Source organism: Pteropus vampyrus, unplaced genomic scaffold (assembly GCF_000151845.1).
Source record: "Pteropus vampyrus isolate Shadow unplaced genomic scaffold, Pvam_2.0 Scaffold1010, whole genome shotgun sequence".
Classification (NCBI taxonomy): domain Eukaryota; kingdom Metazoa; phylum Chordata; class Mammalia; order Chiroptera; family Pteropodidae; genus Pteropus; species Pteropus vampyrus.
Window position 1 is genome coordinate 6508 of NW_011889791.1, and position 19589 is coordinate 26096.

Consider the following 19589-nt stretch of genomic DNA (forward strand, 5'->3'; position numbering starts at 1 on the left):
GTGTTATCTCATTTAATCTTTGTAACAATCCTAAGTAGTAATTAGTATTAATATTTTATTATTATTGTTATCCTCATTTTACAGATTCGGAAACAAGGCACAGAGAAGTTGAGTAACTTGCCCAAGATTACTCATCTAGTAAGTTGGGAGCTAGAGCTGAACCCCCACACAGTCTAGCTCCAATGCCCACATGACCACCACACCATCATTGGCACTCTGCTACATCCATTCAGTGGGCTCTTCCTTCTCTAAGTCAGGTGCATTGCTATTGCTCTCAAACATAAATTCAAACTCACATCTCTCATCATCTTCACTGCTTCCCTGGTCCTCCCGAGTCTTCTGGCACACATTGCTAGCCTTCTTTTGATGTAGACCAAGACATTGGTGTCTCGTCCTAAAAAGGGAGACATAAAACACCAAAATTTAAAAAAATAAGAGCTTTCAGCTGAGCAGCAAGAAGAACTACTGAGGCCCATTTGCCATGCCCTTAAAGGAAACCCCTGGAGAGAAGGCCTGCCCCTTGAATCCTCCTTACTGCCAGGAGCACTGCCAACTTTGCTAGAATGCATACAGAGTATCATCAAAGTACTTAGACTTTCAAAGGTCAAATCATGTGACTGATTACCTAATCCATGCTTTTGAGTTAGGATGTCAAATATTTGGTAAATAAAATCATCTGCCACAAAGTGCTAGGAAAATGAACATACCCACATTGCATGTGGTTTACAAGCAAGAATTCCACATTCTTTAAGTGTGCATGCTTTTGGTGAAGATGCAAGAGGTGAATTTCAGGTTGCATCCTGATGAACTATTTTTTTTTCCTTCTTGACATTAAGTCTGGAGAAGCCTCATCTTGAACTTCTGTTTTATATTATTCTTTCCCTAACACGAGTGACATCATAATCATCTCCAGGTCCCCAAAGCAGTCGATTTTAGATGGCAATATAACACATTCCAGATATGACAATAGAGTATGCAACAAAATGAAAAACTACCCTAGTGTTAGAGAAAGCACTGACAGGCTAAATAGTTATAATAATAGTCACCAAAATGGCTCTTAAAAAGTACATTAACAACTTTTTATCTTAATCTTTTATTTAATTATATGTCTTTTTGGGTATATTTCCAGACCAGTGAGAACATGCATATGCTTAATCCTTAATAAAATTACATGTTTGAGAAAAATATGACACACCTGTTATAGATTAAGTACATGTATAATATGCAGCTATTAAAAGATGTTAAGACTAAAGTCCTAACATTTCGAGTTTTAAACAATGAGAACAAGATGTGTGCTGAAAATCTGCCAAGTGCCTACAAATTATTTTAAAGATGTTATTATATTTTGGGGGTAGATTTAGGCAATAGGTTGAAAAGATTTAATTTACAGAAGAAAAGAAAAAAAGAAAATGTCTTAAATTATACTACAGGTTATGCAATTTTATGTACTAATCCTCATTTAGCTCATGAGATAGACATTTACTAATATGTCTTCAAAATTCATTGTTATACATATTTTTTAAGAAGCAAGATATAGATGGTGATTACAGTCTTGATTACCACATACTTACTGCAGAATAAAAATAAAAACCTGTGTATTAATGAGTTGTGTGGACCTACTCATGTATACACAAGACATAATACAAAGATTTCACTGCACCTTAGTCATAGAGACTAATGCACTCAGTTTCTGCACCAAATCCAAGTTTAACACTAAAATTTAATTTTATAATCTCAAATGTGAAGGAGATATGCTCCTACTCTCCAAGTGGCAGGAAGGAGAGAGGAGGTGAGAGAAATTCTACCTTAAGGAAACAACTCAAAATTAGGATGAATGATGAAAACACTCCCTCTCATGAGAATTGCTAAATTTCTGCTTAAACAACCAACAAACTGACAAGTCGGAGGGCTCGGGGAATTTCAGAAATAACAAATTATCATTCCCCCAAAATACCACTGACTCTCAGTTTAATGCACTAAAGTGAAAGGTCTCATATTAAGGAGTTATCTTAATAAAAGAAGTCATTGTTTTTAATGTAAAAAAGATAAATAATTAGGAACTCATGGCTCTTCCTCTCCGGAAACCAACACTAATGCTTCCTAAATAAGAGCTAAATGCTGAGACAATCACCAATAACTGTTATATTCTTAATTGTCCTCTTTCAATCCATGCCATAGAAGACCCATAAGATAAAACCTTTGTTAACGTTAACACTAATTTAAGGCCTATTTCCAAATTAAGACTTAAAGTTATAAGGCAGAGAAGCAACTGATAAACAGAAATCTGCAAGGATTCTGGGGAGAAAAAAGGTTACCACTAAAGGTTATTACCATTTATTTCTGGAGTTAGGAATCTATGGGCAGAAAAGAGCATCTGAACATTTCTGTAAACAGTACGTTAACTACATATTGTGCTCTCATGGGAAAGAAAACATTAATAAAAGCAAAGAAAGGCAAAAACCAGTATTCCCATCTAGGAGAATCACATTTTGAACTAGCCTGAAAATCTGCTCTGATTAACCACGTTACAATTCTGATCCCCAATGCGGCAACCTGGAGGAAACCTTACTGTGTTGGGCTTCATACTGGGATCCATGATGCTGGAGCTGCTGAGAACGCCGGTAGCAGCCATCCCCAGCCTTCAGGGCCTGCTTAAACAGCTTTTCTGCTTCAGCAATGGTTGTTGCTTCCTCTTCAGCCAAGAGAATATAAGCAGTTGCACACCTGTCCATTCAGATAATAGCCACCATCAATTACAAATTCAAGAACATTGTAATAGCTATAGGAGTGCATGCAGAAGGGCAAGGAGTTAACGCCAAAACATGCAGAGTAGCCAACTGGTTCATGCACCCTTGTGTATAGTTGTTGACACAAAATAATGATACAAAAGAAATGTCTGGATTTTAGCTTGAGAAGTAGGATGCATGGTGTTAGGCGCATGGGGCTCACACATGGATTCCGCCCCTGATTAGTGTGTCACTCAGGGCAAGTTATTACTCTGCCTCCCTGATGGAGAACGACATGGAATCTGTTCAGTATTGTGAAGGTTAAGTAAGGTGATGCATGTAAGTGCTCAGTACAGTAGCCAGCATGTGGCACATGCTCCATAAATGTCAGCTAATGATGGTAATGATAACAGCTGTTCTTAAATATCTCCTTCCACCACTCGAAGTTAGAGAGACTATATATAAGTTGACTTCTGTTTACTAAACATAGAGGATCCTCAAATACAGATTCAGTAAACCAAGTATGTCACTCATTGAAAAAAGCAATGCCTCAACAGTTAGCCCTGATCTTCTGTCAGGGAAGAACACTAGAAGAACCTAGGCAGTGTTATTTCTAAAGAACTCAAATTTTATTCAGCCTCAATAGCAAACAAGAGTTAAATCTCATGCCTTTGACAATAACAGATGACACTTGTTGCTTAGTATATATTAAGCACTGTACCAGGCACTTAACATATATCATCTCATTTAATCTTTTCAACAACCCTCGACGGTAGGAAGCTGGAAAGGATAAGCAGTTAACTAATGAACAGGGGGAACTCTTGGAAATTTAAACCTTCCAAATCATATAAGAACAACCCAACTGCTAAAGAAAGGGAATGTGACAGGGAAACGCTGAGGCCGAGACCACACAGGTCCTCATTCACACAGACCCCTTTGGTTTCCTTCTTCTCCACTACCTCTCTTGTGGTCATTTCCCTAATTAACAGAACCTCCATCAGACCACAAGAGAGAAAATACACAGAAAGCAATACCAAATGTAACTGCAACAGCCAGCTAGGAAAAGGAGGCTGAACTTATGGCTCATGTGAGGTTTCGGGTTACTAGTTAAGCTCAGCCTTGAGGAGGGGTCTTGTAAATTCTTTAGTCAATTCCTCTAATTTCAGGCAGGACTGATCGATAGATAGGGCTTTAAACAGAATGTGGTGAGGTAGGGAGAAAAATGCCCAGAAAAAAAGCTGTAAACCAACTATTAGGGAGGGCAGTAGATATGACTTGAAAGAATAGTAATGATACTGAAACTGCCCAGTAATTCACTAATCGGTATCAGGAAGCAATACTTAAGGCTTCAGATGCCGACATACAAACATGGGTCAAAGGTAATGAAGTGAAAATCGAGATTATAATACTGAGTGGTACCTACAGTGTCAGAGGAATTAGCTATAAGATTATAGTTGGTGGGCTGGGAACTCAAGACAGGTTGGGGCTAGCTTGCTTGCTTTATTTATATTTCATATAGTATCTTAGGAGAGGCAGAGTAGCACTAATGGCCAAGAAAACATACATCTATATGAAAACTCATGAGTCTGGGGTAGAAACATGCTAAGAGCTTGTGAGTGAAGGAGAAAGGAAAGAGCAGTAGAAGTGCTAATGGTTGGGGAGTACAGAACAGACTGCTCAGCTCGATGGAAGATACAGATGATGCATCCTTGTCACAACACAATACACATACAGAAGCAAGAAAGTGTGGTGATGGGGGTGTCGACCATCCAGATATCTGCTAGAAGTCTCATTTGGTTAGAAACAGGGCACCCGACAGATTCTTGACTTACTTTGGTAACAATTTTATCTCCCAGATGGTAGAGGAAGCAATTAGGGGAACTTCAACTCTGGACCTAATTCTGACCAAGAAGAAAAAAATAGTTGGTGAAATGAAAATCGATAGGAACATTCAGAGAGAGTTACTATGTCATTTTGGAGTTTGGAGTAATCAAAGAGGGTAAGGCAGACTTCAAAAAATTCAAAGAAAAGAGGCATGATTCAATGGAATGAGAATCAGAAGGGAAAATGGCTTTAGAAGGTTGGGTAGCTACCAAACGTCCAACTGTAACGGCAATCACAATGATCCTCTCGGGAAGGAAAGAGGGGTGACAATTAAGTAACCAATACAGCTGCACAAAGATCTCTCACAAGGTCAGATTTTTAAAGAACATTTGAAAAAAGATGGAAGGAGGGCATGTAATAAAGGACTATAAAAGAGTAGAATAAGCTTATAAGAATAATGTCAGGAGAGCTAAAACTCCAAATTTGAAGCTTGGAAAACAAAATAAAGACAAAACAAAACAAAATACTAAACACAATCATCTATTTCCTGTTCTTATGTTTAAGACCCTATCACTACCCCCATTTCTCCAAAATCATCACAAAAATAAATAAGCAAAAGAGACAAACAATACAACAACAACAACAACAACATCAAAACTAGGGAAGTTTATAGTTAGCAGCAGCAGATAATAAAAAGAGAAAGCAAAACTCTCTAACTCCTATTTGTTCCTGGCTTTTCTATTAAGGAGAATGATTGTCAGATTGAAAAAAAGGATAAGAAATTAAAGGATAAGAAATTAAACTCTAAAATGGGTGAAAAGATGTAAGATAGCAAATAACTGGTCTCTTCTAAATGAATTACTGTACTGGGATGGGTAAATCTCAGGAAGCCAACAGATGAAGGCAGGCCAAGAAATTGCTTTCTATGGATAGTTAAGGACTCACAAAGAATGGAGAGGACCCAGAAGATGAGATGATAAACAGTGTATAAATCTTGAAAAAGAGGAAGAAGGCAGGCTTCCCAAACTTTAGAACAGTGATTTGGAAAGATATTCTAATGGATCATTAAAGGGATGGGCTCCAAGCATTTTAAAAAGAAAGTAGTGAACACCAGAGCTCGCTTAAATTCATTTAGACTGAACAAATCAGTTTGTGCTAGCTTCATTTACTCTAACAGATTTACTATCCATTAAAGATCCATAGGTACAACTGGCATTCTTAAGATCAAAATGGAAAAATATGGGCTGAATCACAGTGTAACTGGTGGCCTAGTAATTGGTTGAACAATACCAGAGGATGACGATTCATGAAGACATGACCCTGGAGGGTGGTTTCTACATGTCATGTCACAGGGATCTATCCCTGACCCTGATAGTTTTATCAGAAACATGGATGACACACAGAAGGCAGGCATATCAAATTTGTAGATGACAAGAAACTGAAAAATAAATATGCTTCATGACAGAATCAGAAACCAAAAAGATAAACGGGTTACAATGGCAGGATTTCCAACTCTCAAGCGACTCTTTTTTTCTAAGACCGCTGAAGAAGATTCTGTAACCTTCTTCAGAAAAAATCATAAAATAGTTTAACAATGACCACTTGGCAGGGAGAGTGTCGAGGTGATTCAAGCACCAGATGGGTGGCTGAGCTAAATGACCTTTAAGGTCTCTGCCAGCCCTGAGCTTTTATGACTCCAGCTTCAAGAATCTGTCTCATTTTCTGAGCTCTCCAGAAGAGATTTCCCAGCCCTCCTTGGTAACCCACAAAATGTTTAACAACACTACGGACAGCATTTCCTCTTATCTTTGTCTTGAACTTGAAATATTTTTAAAGTGTAATTTTTTTTATCTTATGTTTTTATGTTTTCCCTCAAAAGCAGAAGTTCTATCCAGAAAATGTGATGGCACAGATGAGCATTCTACATCTATGAAAATGTCCCTGTCAGAATATTCTAGACATGTAAAGAAATGTGGTTTGTTTTTGTTTTTTGTTTTTTGTTTTTTGACATATTCACAATATCCCATGGATAGCCCTTGAAGGATTTAACTTAGGGTCATAGCAAAACCACTGAATTGTTCTCTAAAACAGCTAAAACCACCTTCACCTGGATGTCCTTCACAAATTTTTTTATAACCTAAGTCCCCCCTCAAATAATCCTCAGGTTCAAATGCACAGTTTAATATCAGTATCCCATCAATGGTAACTGAATACATTTAGCAAAGAAGGAGATTTCCTTTTTAAGAGCAAGATTTTACCCCACTTACTCATTTATCTCTAAGGCTTCATGAGCTGCAGAAATCCTAGCTTGGGGGTTTCTCTCTCTCCAGGCTTTCTGCATTACTATTTCAGAAAAAGAGAAAAAAAGCAAGTCAATCAATGCACATAACTAGAAGACTCAATACAGGACAATAGTTAAATTAATAGCTTTCAGCTTGAATTATAAGAGAATATTTCACTTACCCAGAGGGTCAGCCCAAACCTCCAAAGCCACACAAACACATTCTAATTTGCTATTCGATTGTCCTTCAATTGCTGATACCAACTCTTTCTTCTGCTCATAAAACTACAGATCTAAGTTTTATAGACTAATCTGTAGTCTATAATCTTAAACACTTAATCTTGATTAAGGTTTCTTAATCAAAAAGAAGTACTCTAATGGAGATTTAATATTTCTTTTGCTCATTAATGTCATTTGTTGTTAAAGAACATATAATATTTTACACATTTTGAGATGACATTACTACTAATCTCTTCTTTCTGCTTATACACGGCATAATTTCTATTGTTCATTTTCCCTACCACTTGCTACAGGCTCTGGATATTAGAACATTTTAAAACTATTTGAAGAATTAGGACTGGGGTCAGAAAAAAGTGCTTTAGGCTTTTGTTTAACATGTTCCCAAAGTTTGTTACAAACCCAGTTTTTATATACAGGAGCAATGTGTGAGAATTTTGTGGGAAGCTTGATGCTTGGAATATGTGTTATACTATGATGTTCTACCATGAAAAGAGTACCTTTTTAAAAAGAGTAACAATCTCCTTATTTGTTTTATAAATTTGTATCTTCTAAGTCAGTTTCTTAGGAGTATATATATTCCTTTTCTTAAAGATTTTTCACCTATTTACTTTAAGTCTGATAATATTAAAAATATCAGTAGTATTATTTAGAACTCAAGAAGTGCCAAATGTATTTCAACCAAGTCTTTTCTAGAATGGAAAACAAATATGGATTCCATCAGCCAAGGCCGTGCTCCCTCTCAGTACTAGCAAATTCATAAATAGGCACCTAAATCACTACAAGATGTTCAATAATCATTTGAATTCAATGAATCCCAATTTCTAACTAGAATATCGAGAAGAGATGACCCTTTATTCTATCTCAACCACAGATTTAATTAGCTTCACATAAAATTTATATTTCTTCAAAACTTGTAAATTCAACTTTAGTATTTTTTAAAGTATTTTAAATTATAATGAGGGTACTCATTTCTATATCGATGTCATTGTGATAAAGGCTTTATTTAGATATCAGAATTCTAGGTTCTACTAGTCAATCTCCAATTTAATATTTTATTCATTAGGGTTTTTATAGAGCAAATATTCTAAAAGTAGTAACCTTGATACTTAAAATAGACCAAAAGACCCTCCCACTTGGCAACTAACTACACAATTTTTCCATACTTGCATCTGCAGGACGCAGATGGTCCGAGTCACAAGTAAAGAACGTCTGGTGATCCTGGGCAGAGAGATTCATGTCATAGTAAGTTAGAGGCTCTCGTCCTGTCACCCAAGTGTACCTGTAAAGGTGAAATAAGATGGTCAGACACCTTTGAAAGAGGAAAGTAAGCCCTACAAAATATTAGGCTGCATAGGAGTTGAACTATAAACCATTAACTGAGCACTCAAAATGTGCTAATAAAAAAGTATGTATATATAAAATATGTCATCCTATTCTCCCTTTAGGAAGTATATCAGCAGGAAAGATGTAAACATTTTCTCTTATATTTTTATCATAAAATTTTACTAGCACTAACTAATGAAAACCTTCCTTGATTAGTATTAAGATTAGACATTTACCAAAAGCTATGACAATTCTGATTTGCCCAATTACTCTGCAAAATTAAACTTCTGTGGCATCTTTATAACTATGTTCCAGGTAAGCTGTAAAATATTTTGATTTTATAATATATAATGAAAAGAATAAATGTTAATAGAAAATTTCTAAAAACTACACATTTTTGTACATTATCCCAATTCAATGCTAAAATATTTATAAAGTGGAAAAAGCAAAACATTTGAGGATAGTATCAAAAAATGGAAGCACTAAACAGCCTCTTACAATGACCCCTAAATGAACCAGCAAAAACATTTGCTGCTGTCTTTGCTCTTTGAACTAGACCCATTTGTTTCCCAAACTGTCAAAATGCTTACCGATTATATTCAGCGCCCCGAAATAAATTTAGTGGATTTCGCCATACTTTGCATTCTGAAACAAAGAGAAATATGAAAATGTTACACATAGTTCAGAGACACTACAAGCTAATTAATTCAACAAAAAACCCTTCCTGGCTATTTGATAAGATAATTTTATTCTCTATCCTCTACATGGGAAGCAATGTAGAAAAACTCTGGGTGGTTAATCAGGAAATGTAGCTCAGGCAACAGGACTTTGGAAAGTTTCGCCTAATCTCTCTGGGCCCAGGTTTCCTCATTTATTAAATCAAGGCACATGCCAAAATCCGCTAATTCATAACTTCTACAGTCATTTCAAGAGGTCTAAACAAATTCTATGCATTTACTTCTAAAATTATAGGTATATGATATGGGTAGAAGTAAATTTACTTTCTGTTACTTTATATCTTCCAATAATTTCATACATGACAAGCTAAACTTAAGCTCTATAGTATAATATGCAATGATATGGATTCTTAATTAGGGTCTATGTTAATATTGATTTTTCAATAATTCACCAAAATGCTTTTACATTGCCATAAGGGAGTAATAAGAAAATTTATAAAGTTGCCATTATTGTAGGAAGAAATGCTATGAAAATAATTGGTTTTAAAGCATTTAAAATTGTTTATTTACGCAGATACATGTATTACTCATCATACTAATATCATGTTAGCAGGTACTAATAGATTACACATCTTTGTTATACAAGGACCATAGAAATTTAGAACCACAGGACTTTACCTTAGAAAGGTTAATTAGCTTTTAAAAGAGTGTTATGTAGTGTGTGACTAATAAGCTACAATTCTTTTCAAACAGCCTATGATTAAGACTTTCTACTGATTCAGACTACTACATTTCTTCAGATGAATAATGTTTTATTAGAAAATAAAATCAGTTAACAGTACTTAAAATATCAATGTGTGTGTAGTCAGCCAAAAAACACACCCAGAGACATATACACACAAAAGTGAACAATTATTGTAGAAATCAAAAGAATATAATAGGCCATGGGTGATTCATTAAGATTCTACTTTCAGTTCTGTTATATTCAATATCCATCCTTCCACCCACCCAGTTGCCCAGCCATCCAGTCACCCAGCCATCCAGCCACTTGGCCATTCAGTCATTTGTCCAATGAGTACTGAGCACCCAGTTTGGGAAACAAACAAGTAAACCATCAGTTAAAATACAGTGTGAAAACAGAGAACATAAAACACTGTGGAAACACTGTGTAGTTTCAATAAATATTTGTTAAAATAGTGAATAAAGTTGTACATATAACAGGAAAATATTTTTATTTAAAAAAGATAAATTTATCTTTAAATTAGGGCAGGATCTCACTTAAAATCTGCTCAATGTTTATAAACAATGGCTCTAAGTTTTTGTCATTTAGCTTAACTTGTCATTTAGGAAATGACCTTTGCTCAGAGTTCAATATCTTTGAATTTTATTCTTGAGAAAGTGAAATTCAGTGGCTGTCATTTCATGTGGCACTAACAAGAAAATTATGCCTTCCTTAAATGATTACTTTTCTTCCAGAAATAAAGCCCCTCAGGTGTCCCTAAAGCACTCCAGATCATGGCTTGAATCACAGTTGCAAGCCAAACAACCATAATCGCTGTTCTTATGGCTATTATAACTCTTAGGTCCTTACCACTCCCAATCCCTCCTCAGAGGATGTTGTTCAAGATTAAAGTGCTCATCTTAAAGCTTAATGAATTTTGCAAGCTTTGTATTTAGCACACAATAAACATGCACACAGATTTATGTACAAAGGATGCTCATGGCGGCATAATTTTTAATAAAACAGGAACATTTGGGGAGATGCCTCTCCCCCACTGAATTTCATGTGAAATATTAGTAAAAAGGTTATGGTAAATAATTTGTCTCCAACAAATATAATATTATATTGCCTGGAAGGATAAGCATCATTCAAATATCAATAGACAAATTACAAAGCAAATTTCATCCAATTAAATTTTCAATCCAATTTTATATATTGGATGCGAATGAAATTATTTCCAAATTAAAAAAAAAAAAAAAAAAAAAGGGGGGGAAAAACCAAAAGAATAATGAACAACAAAGAAAAAGCCCCTTAATTCAAAGGGCAAAAAAAAACCAACAAGGGGGGCCAAAAAAAATTTGAAAATTTGGTTTTAAAAACTCCAGTAAAAAAAAGAAACTTAAAAAAAAAAAAGAATTAAGAAGTATAAATTGCCAATTATATAGTCACAAGTATACTTTGCTATATATAAAGTATAGCATAGGGAATATAGTCAATAATATTGTAATAACTATGTATGGTGTCAAGATGGGTACTAGATTTATCAGGGGGATCACCTCCTAAGGTATATAAATGTCTAATCACATATTGTATGTCAACTGTAATTAAAAAATAAATTTTAAAAAAAGGAATAGTAATATAATTAACCAAAACCAAGAACTTTGGAAAGGAAGACTGGCACAGTCTTTTCACCTTTCATAAAAAAAAAAAAAAAAAAGGAAAAAAAAGTCAATAATATTAAACTGAAATAGCAGTAAAAAATCAAACAACAAATGAAAAAAATCATTGTTAACATTAGTGTCATACATGTGGTCAGTACTCAGTTTCTTCAGCTATCTCTGAAACTTAGAAATGAGAATCTAAGTAATTGTAACAGATGCGAATGTTCTGAGTGAGAAAAAACATGATGAAAAAATAAATAAGAAATGTCTTCATTAGCTGTATCCTTCAAACTGAGGGTACAAGGCAGATATAATTTTCCTTTAAGAAATAACCAACATAGAAGTCAAATATGAACACATGTCAAATTTCACTTCAAATTAGGTCATACCTATATGAATTTCTTTTTTGCTGCTCTGTTTCATAAGCTTATCTTTATTACAAAATCTCTTAGTCTGGAATCACTCTAGAGAACATACACCATAAATATCAGACTGATGGTTTCGTGATATGGACAAAGGTTGTAAATGCCAAACATATTAGAATGTGAAGATTTAAGTCAAGAAATTAAACTCAGGTCTCCAGAGGGTACAAGTTTTTCCACGTGAGGTCCAGTTTCTTACCTTATTTGTGCCTTGAGGACTAAATTCTTATTTCAAAAGGAATTTTCCATTCTCCATTAATAACAACAATTTCAGTGCTCTTTAGAAGCGCTCAAAGTTGACTGGGACTCCGTCAAGGGCTTGCTAACGTCATTAATAGTTTCAGTTAAAAATATGCCTGATACAATAAACAAACTCTCTATGGTTCGAGTCTCTGACCCCAAATGCTGACAGAAATGTTCATACCTCAGCACGCAGGCAAGAATGCAATTCAAGAGAAAGAGTAGTATAATAATGGAATAGCACTTCTTTAGTTCTCAACAATTGCAGAACAGATTCCCACCTTTGTCATAATAGGATGATTATTAGTTTCTATGTGATAGACAAAGATCATTAAAAAAAAAAAAAAGCTTATTGACACCAAGGACTTGTAAAATCAGGCTCCAATCTTTTCTTCAGTCACCCCTCTCACCATTCCTACTAAAACTTTCCATCTCAGTGATCCTCATTTCATGTCTTTTCATACTCGGTTACTCCTCTAGAATGCCCACCCATCACTCGTAAGACTGTGTGGTTTAAACATGTTAGAGCTATAATGTATTAGTCCCTGCACTACGCCCTGGGTTACAAAAAGAGATATAGGTTACAACTGACCTAGAGGAGCCTATAGCCATGGCAGAAAAGTGAAAAGGACATTGAGCTATTATCTGGCATCAGACTGAAGAAGCTCTATAAAAGGAATAAATATTCTGAGAGAACTGCAGACTTTCCCTTTGTCATAGTCCTCAAAGAAAAAAGAACTTAATTCTAAGAAAAAAAGCAGTCACCAGTGTCACATGGCTTTTAATCACATGAAAGAAAATATTATTCTACGTCTAACTTATTTAACTCCAAAAACTTTTTTTCCCTAAAATTAAAAAAATATATAGAATTCCCACTCCTGGGGCCCTCAAATATATAAATTACTAATTCTAGCCTAGGAAAATTTCTTATGCTAAAAAGTTACCACCTCTCCCCAGAATCTAAAATCTGATAATGATGGTAATATTATTATTACAAACAACAGCACTAGCAACTTTTGTTGTAGTTATAAGCTTGATTTTCATCAAGCCTTCTTCCCACAAAGGGGCTTAAAAGCTCAAGTCATCTATATCCCTTACATAAGTTAATGAGGGGCATATAGTAGGCCCTTTTCACAGAAGTAAAGAGTAAAGCATAGAAAAGCTATATAATTTACTCAAGGTTCATATTAATTGAGATTAAGGCCTGGTATCCAGACTGCCCAACAATTATGCACTACATACAAGAGACACGTTACCTTGCAACATCCTGTTTTAAAAATCTTGTGCTTTCATCAATTAAATTTTCCATGAAAGAAATAGTTTTGAAAATTCCTCTGGAGAAATGTTAGGCACTTTTTAACAGCACTTTTAAACATTGTAGTTCCAAAGTACAACAGAAAAAGGCCCCAACTAAAGTTTCATCATATGTATCAGAACAATCAAGATTAACCCCAACCAGTCAGTTTCTGACATGTGATTCTATGTCTTTATTACCTTTTATATCTCAGAAATGAACATCATATAGATTAATTTTAAGCATTCATTAAGAGTAACAAAATATCCACTTTCTTAAATAATTAAGCTTTGTTTTCAAAAATAACTTTTTGAAATAACTATTGTAAAAAATATTATTGGAAGGCACAAAGTAACATGTAAGTAGCTTTTAACTCAACAAATATGTTACTCCCTCAAATCCTTTTATAAAATGAGAAAAGGTGTAAATAATTAAGAGTTTTAAAACCATTGTTGGTGATTTGCTTTATTCAAGATACTGTATTACTTTCTTCAAGAATACTGCCAAGATGGTTAAATCTTTAATTGCATCTCTCATACATTTTTCATTGGTCATTTCTGACCTAAATCAATCAACTCTACCAAACAGTGTAGAAACTGTGAAATAAGTTTGTTAAGTAAATGCTCACCAGGTACTAAAACTGTTTTAGGCATTTTCACCATTCAACTGGAAATCTAATCTATACTGGAACACAAATTTTAGTGGCAAAAGATTTTAAAAGATGGAATAAGCATTAGCTCAGAGAATCATTTTCAACACATACTTGGATTTGCCAAGTACAAACTGGGTTTGCCCTGATTGAGACTATTAGAGAGCGATTCCACGGGTCCTTGACGTGTCAGTTTGCATTTCTGCTGAAGGATGTATTTGAAACGCAGGCACTGAAAGGCTCGAGTATACAGTGCGTCACCGAGCTAGTGAATAAGCCTCACTGAACCCTTAGCCATATCTCCATGTGGCAGTGCCAATCTTCCCATCATATTCATAGAGAAGTCAGTTCACCTGAAGGACACTGCCAAATGGTTGTCCTCTGACTTGATATTTCTGCATAACCTCATTTAATCCTCAGACCACTCTATGAAGTAGATAAGATCATTATTTCCATGTGTACAAATTAAGATATTAAGGAAAGTTAACGTGGATGGCTCAAAGTCACAAGACTAGGGCCACATCTGCCTGACCCCAGAGCCGGAGCTCTCAACCATCGCCAACCCTGCCACCGAGCTATTTCTAAAGTGTTTGGCTAGCGTTACTTCAGAAATAATGTTACATACTGTACTACAGGGTTTTAATAAAATTATTTATTGTAACTGCTAAATAATTACATCAGTCTTGAGTTTATAGACCGAATAGAGGATCTGGACTAAATTTTTCAGTTAGTGCTTAAGACCTTGGACTCTGAAGTGAGACCACCCAGGTTAGCAGCCATGTGGTCTAGGGAAGATAACTTTCCTGTGCCTCAGCTTCCTCAACCATAAAATAGGTATAATAATAGTATCTGCTTCATGGAGTTACTGTGAGGATTAAATGAGATAATGCACATAAAGATGACAGTAGGCACTGTTAGTTATTATTATTAGAACTATATGGCTTTCTATAGGGAAAATCATTTCCTCTGGTGTTATGAGAATTCAAGGATCCACAAAGGTCTTTGGATATATATTTTTGCACTCTCCCTGAATTTCTTCATCTCCATGCTTTTCTTTAACTTGTTATCTGTATTTAATCAGTGCTTGAACTGCCTCTAGCAATGTAATGAACATTAACTTAGAATTCATGGTGAAATTCTTTTTTAAAGTTTTTTATAAATGATATAAAATATATATGTATGTATATCTTATATAGATTAAATGAGATTAAAATGAGATGAGTTGCAACGGAAAGCAAAATGACTATAACCAGAGTTTGCCTAAAAATCCAGTTCTATGGAAAAGGCTATTAAAATGTCTCAGAGAATTTAAACTTAACTTTGGCAATGATACATCTCACATGATGGAACACCCTGCACTTTCCCAAATATCTTGAAAAAACTGAACGCAGCAAACCTTGTCTTTATGGCATCTTATTTGAGAACAGGGCAAATTATCAAACAGATGTTTCCATAAACCCAAATTTAGAATGTTACTGGGGCCTGAGAATCCATTCCCTTAAGCCAGGGAGAAGTTGGCCACGTTTTACATCCCTGTGCATCATCAACTCAAAAGCTAAGTTGAATTAAGAAATGACAACAAGAAACATGGTGACATGACAAATAAATCAACAGGGTTTATTAGAAACTGTATATTTGTGAGAAAAATTGCAGTTTAGTTCCCAAATAAAGCAAAACAATTGAAATGTTCATAAATGTTAACCTAAGTCAAAGTTTAGATAGTTTAGATAGTTAAGTTTAGATAGTTAAGAAAGTGTATAATTAACTACATTTCTCCTCTGGCCCACAGATAAGGATCACTGCACATTTTAACAGGGTCTGCACTCAGGCCAATCTGCACAGATGCAAAAGTTAAACAACTATATGAACAGTCTGCCCTGTAACAATCACAACCTCTCACTCTCCATTCCCCCGACCCCATATTATTCTTAGGTAGGCTGGGTCTTTTAGCTTTTAATCGAAACATATGATTCTTTAAGGAAAGAGCTACACTATGAGTTTTCATATAGACCAATGTTTATAACTGGTATTTTCAGTTTATTTTTAGCTTTTTCAATGATATTCTCAAACAAGCAATGTCATTAAAGTGCCTTTGCCAATGTTCATGGGACTTCATTAGCCATGTTGTAGTTCATGTAAGATTCAGCAAAGAACTGTCTTATGATGCTCCAAGAAAATCAATAGATTCACCCTTTGCTTTAAGGCGACAATCATTTTATTATTATTAAGTTAATAGGAATTTTTAAACAAATTCCTCTATTTTAAGAAAATTTTTGATTACCCTCAGTTTTTTTTTCTTTTATCTTTATAGTTAGCTAAAACCAAACTATGAAATAGAAAGTGATTAAGGGTAGAGATAAACACGAAGTACTTTTATAATATTTTTATGACTAAAAAATAAAAACCACCATAATAAAAAAGAAGTGGAAAATGGTATTAGCCTCATGGCATCCGGTATTTCCATACTAGCATAGGTGTTTGTTGGGCTGATTTCACCAAATAGTAGCAACCCAAATGTTAAGAAGTAGACAGATTGAGCCCTAAAGATACTTAGGATAATTTCCATTTGTTTAAATGTAACTATTTGAACATTGCTATGAGGTCAGATAATAAATGCTATATCTATTATAATTAGAAATGAATAGAAATACTCATGCATAGTAGCAGACATTCAGCAAAAACTAGGGGAATTGAATTAATAATATTTAAAAGCTCAGTCTTAGCCAAGTAAAAACTCAGTACAAATAAAACTGGGAATTTCCATGATTATGATAGTTGACCATATTTTTATAAAGGGTATTCAGTGAATAAAGCTTACTCAAGGCATCCACAAAGAGAGACAGCAAAATAACAGTGACAATTAGAAGAACATGAGCTCTTCACTGCATTAAGGCATGATGTCAAGAGATTTAAATTGAGTAGAGAGTGAGAGAATTTCAATGAAAATAAAAATGTATTCGCAATAAAGAATGGCCTCAAATGAGGCTGCTTTCTGTTTTCAATCTGTTAATTTTCTACAATGTTCTGTATCATTCAAAGACTACAGTAATCAGACAAGAGCACTTTTAATCTGTGGGATCTTCACAGCAGATGCCAATTAACCACAACTGCTTACGTGATGATGACTGAATGATTAAGATTCCTCATTAACATAATATGCCACACTCATGAGAGTAGCTGGTTAAAGTCATGGTTCACTTTGCTCAGTTCTTTTTCTGTTTCTTTCACAAAGTAGATGAGTTTACAAAGTCCCAGATGATTTTGTTACCTGAGTGATGACATCGCTCACATGTGTACCCTTTAGGATACAATAAATGTGTCCTTAGAGGTGTCCATTGCCACTCATGGCTGGCTGGCAAAGGGTGTATTAAAAGAGCATTTAAACAACATCAGGAATAAAAGATATACACAGTGTTCCTTGATGCTTATCACTTGGCCAGACAGTTATGAAACGTGAACTGAGTTATTCTAGGGAAGAAGAAAAAACCATCTAACTTAGCTTTTTAATTTCTTCTTCATCCTTTAAGTCTCAGAATTGGTGCTCTCTCCTTTAAGAGGCAAATGACTTCCTCCAGCTCTGTCGGGAGCCCTTCTGTTGTTCTCCACAGCACTGTGTGTTTTCCTCAGTCAGAGCATTTATCACTTTGTCTCCTTCGGTAGACATGGGAGTTCCATGGGGACAAGGACTTTGGCTTTTTTTTAAATCATGAAATTCTTAAGAACCTGTACAAGGCCAGGTTCATATTAGGGACTTAGGAAATGTTTACCGAGTTGATAAAGAGACTCAGCTAGAAAATTATATTCTTCCCTCTTCTTTTATAGGTGGAGAAAGCACTGGCCTTGCATGTGCTCATTCATTCATTCACTGAGTTTCAATGATGTAGCAGACACTGCAAATGCTACTGTAAAAATGCTACTGTAATGAGCAGTAAGTTTAAAAATTACAGTGCAAGTTGATAAATGTTGCTAAAGACAAAAATAGTGAGAGTCAATGAAGGTGGAGAGACGTACAACCCATCAAAGAAGGTTACTTCCCAGGAAGTAACATTTGAGTTGGGTTGTAAAAGATGAGCCAACATGGGAAAGAGGGAGACAGACTTCTAGGCAGAGGATCTTGAGAAAATATGGCATATTCAAGAAATGAAAAGGAGAGGGACTGGATTGTGACAGAAGCCAAGGTTGGCAAAATAAGTAAGAAGCAGCTTACACTATGCTAAGGAACTTGGGCTTTATTTTCAGTGGCTCGAGAACCAATGAAGCCTTTTAAGCAGAGGAGCCATGTGATCTGCTCTAGTCAGATATAGATTCTGTAATTAGCATGGAAGAGAATGAATACATTCAACAATGTCTGAGAAACCTGGGACAAGGAGGCTGGAGACTCAAGGTGGAAACAGCGGCCTAAATGATCATTAGCTAAATTAAATGAAAGAAAAAAATTAAACAAGATAAACGTTTCCTTTTCCCAGGAGGCTGACACTCTACTTCTCTGGGAGAAAGTGTCAACTGCTTGGGAAAATGAACTGCAATTTTCTCTGAGTCTAAATTTAAATAACAACACTCTTACTGTCATATGGTCATAATAATTTAATAAGGGTAAGCAAATAATGTTGCAAAAACAGAAAGACTCTCCATACCTGAGACGCTTTGCCTATTGGCATCTGAGTCCCCATTACTGGAGTTAGAATTGTTGGAGGAGTTGTTGTCAGCCCCTCCCAGAAGGGGGCGCAAGTGGCTTACTGAGACTTGCTCAATGAATGATGTCCCATACTTGCGAAAATACCACCATTCAAATATCTAGAACAGAAAAACAATAAGCGTGATTATGGTCCTTGTTACTGTTTATGATTGTGTACACATGCCTATAAAATATGTTACATTTACTAATTATATCTACCTTAAATATTTAAGCAATTTTTATTCCAAAAAAAACGTTTAATTTATTCTAAAAATTTAAGAATTTAATAAATTAAAACACCAAGTTACATTTTAAATTCTTAATGTTGTTTTCTCTACTTAATATTGGTTTTCAGGAAAAATCTATAACTATAATCATGGAAAAAAGAAAACTGTCAAGAGTCGCTCAATATTATTTTCCTCCAAATTTACATAGTAGTCTACTAACAAAATCATCATAGCTGAAAGAGAACTCTAGAAATGTATACAAATAAGCCAGTTTTAGAAGTATGACTTATGAAATATTCTAATTCTTGGAACTTTACATTCTAATAAAGCCATACCTGCATAAAATTTTTAAGACAGACAAAATTCCATTTAAAAAAAAGTATCTCCTTAGAGAAATGCTGGTCTTACAAAAAGAGTTGAAAAGCATCCCATTTCATGTACGGATGGAACCCAACTACTGAGAGACTCAGCAATGTCCTACTTGCTCAGAAGTGCTCTATAAACACAAGCGTCTGTTTTCCACTACTAATGTTAGTTCACAAGCTTAATAATTGCTATGTACTGGGGATTGCAAAGGAGAAATGAAATTACTTTCATTAATAAAAGAAAAGAAGAAATGATTCTCACAT

General features: G+C 34.9%; 1 protein-coding gene across 3 annotated transcripts in view; it reads right to left on the reverse strand.

Moving 5' to 3' along the window:
- Positions 1 to 233: 233 nt before the first annotated feature.
- Positions 234 to 19589, reverse strand: part of LOC105310051 (suppressor of tumorigenicity 7 protein-like) — a 96903-nt gene continuing 77547 nt past the window's right edge. For 2 of the 3 annotated variants that reach the window (XM_023526561.1, XM_023526562.1), the window contains exons 3-9: positions 18693 to 18852; positions 8985 to 9039; positions 8235 to 8350; positions 6818 to 6893; positions 4559 to 4627; positions 2570 to 2724; positions 234 to 394 (exon numbers count right to left, since the gene is read on the reverse strand). In XM_023526561.1, the coding sequence (XP_023382329.1) occupies positions 249 to 394; positions 2570 to 2724; positions 4559 to 4627; positions 6818 to 6893; positions 8235 to 8350; positions 8985 to 9039; positions 18693 to 18852 (777 nt within the window). In that variant the 3' untranslated portion in view covers positions 234 to 248. The remainder of the gene's footprint in view (positions 395 to 2569; positions 2725 to 4558; positions 4628 to 6817; positions 6894 to 8234; positions 8351 to 8984; positions 9040 to 18692; positions 18853 to 19589) is intronic. The other variant, XM_023526563.1, reaches the window with a different exon arrangement.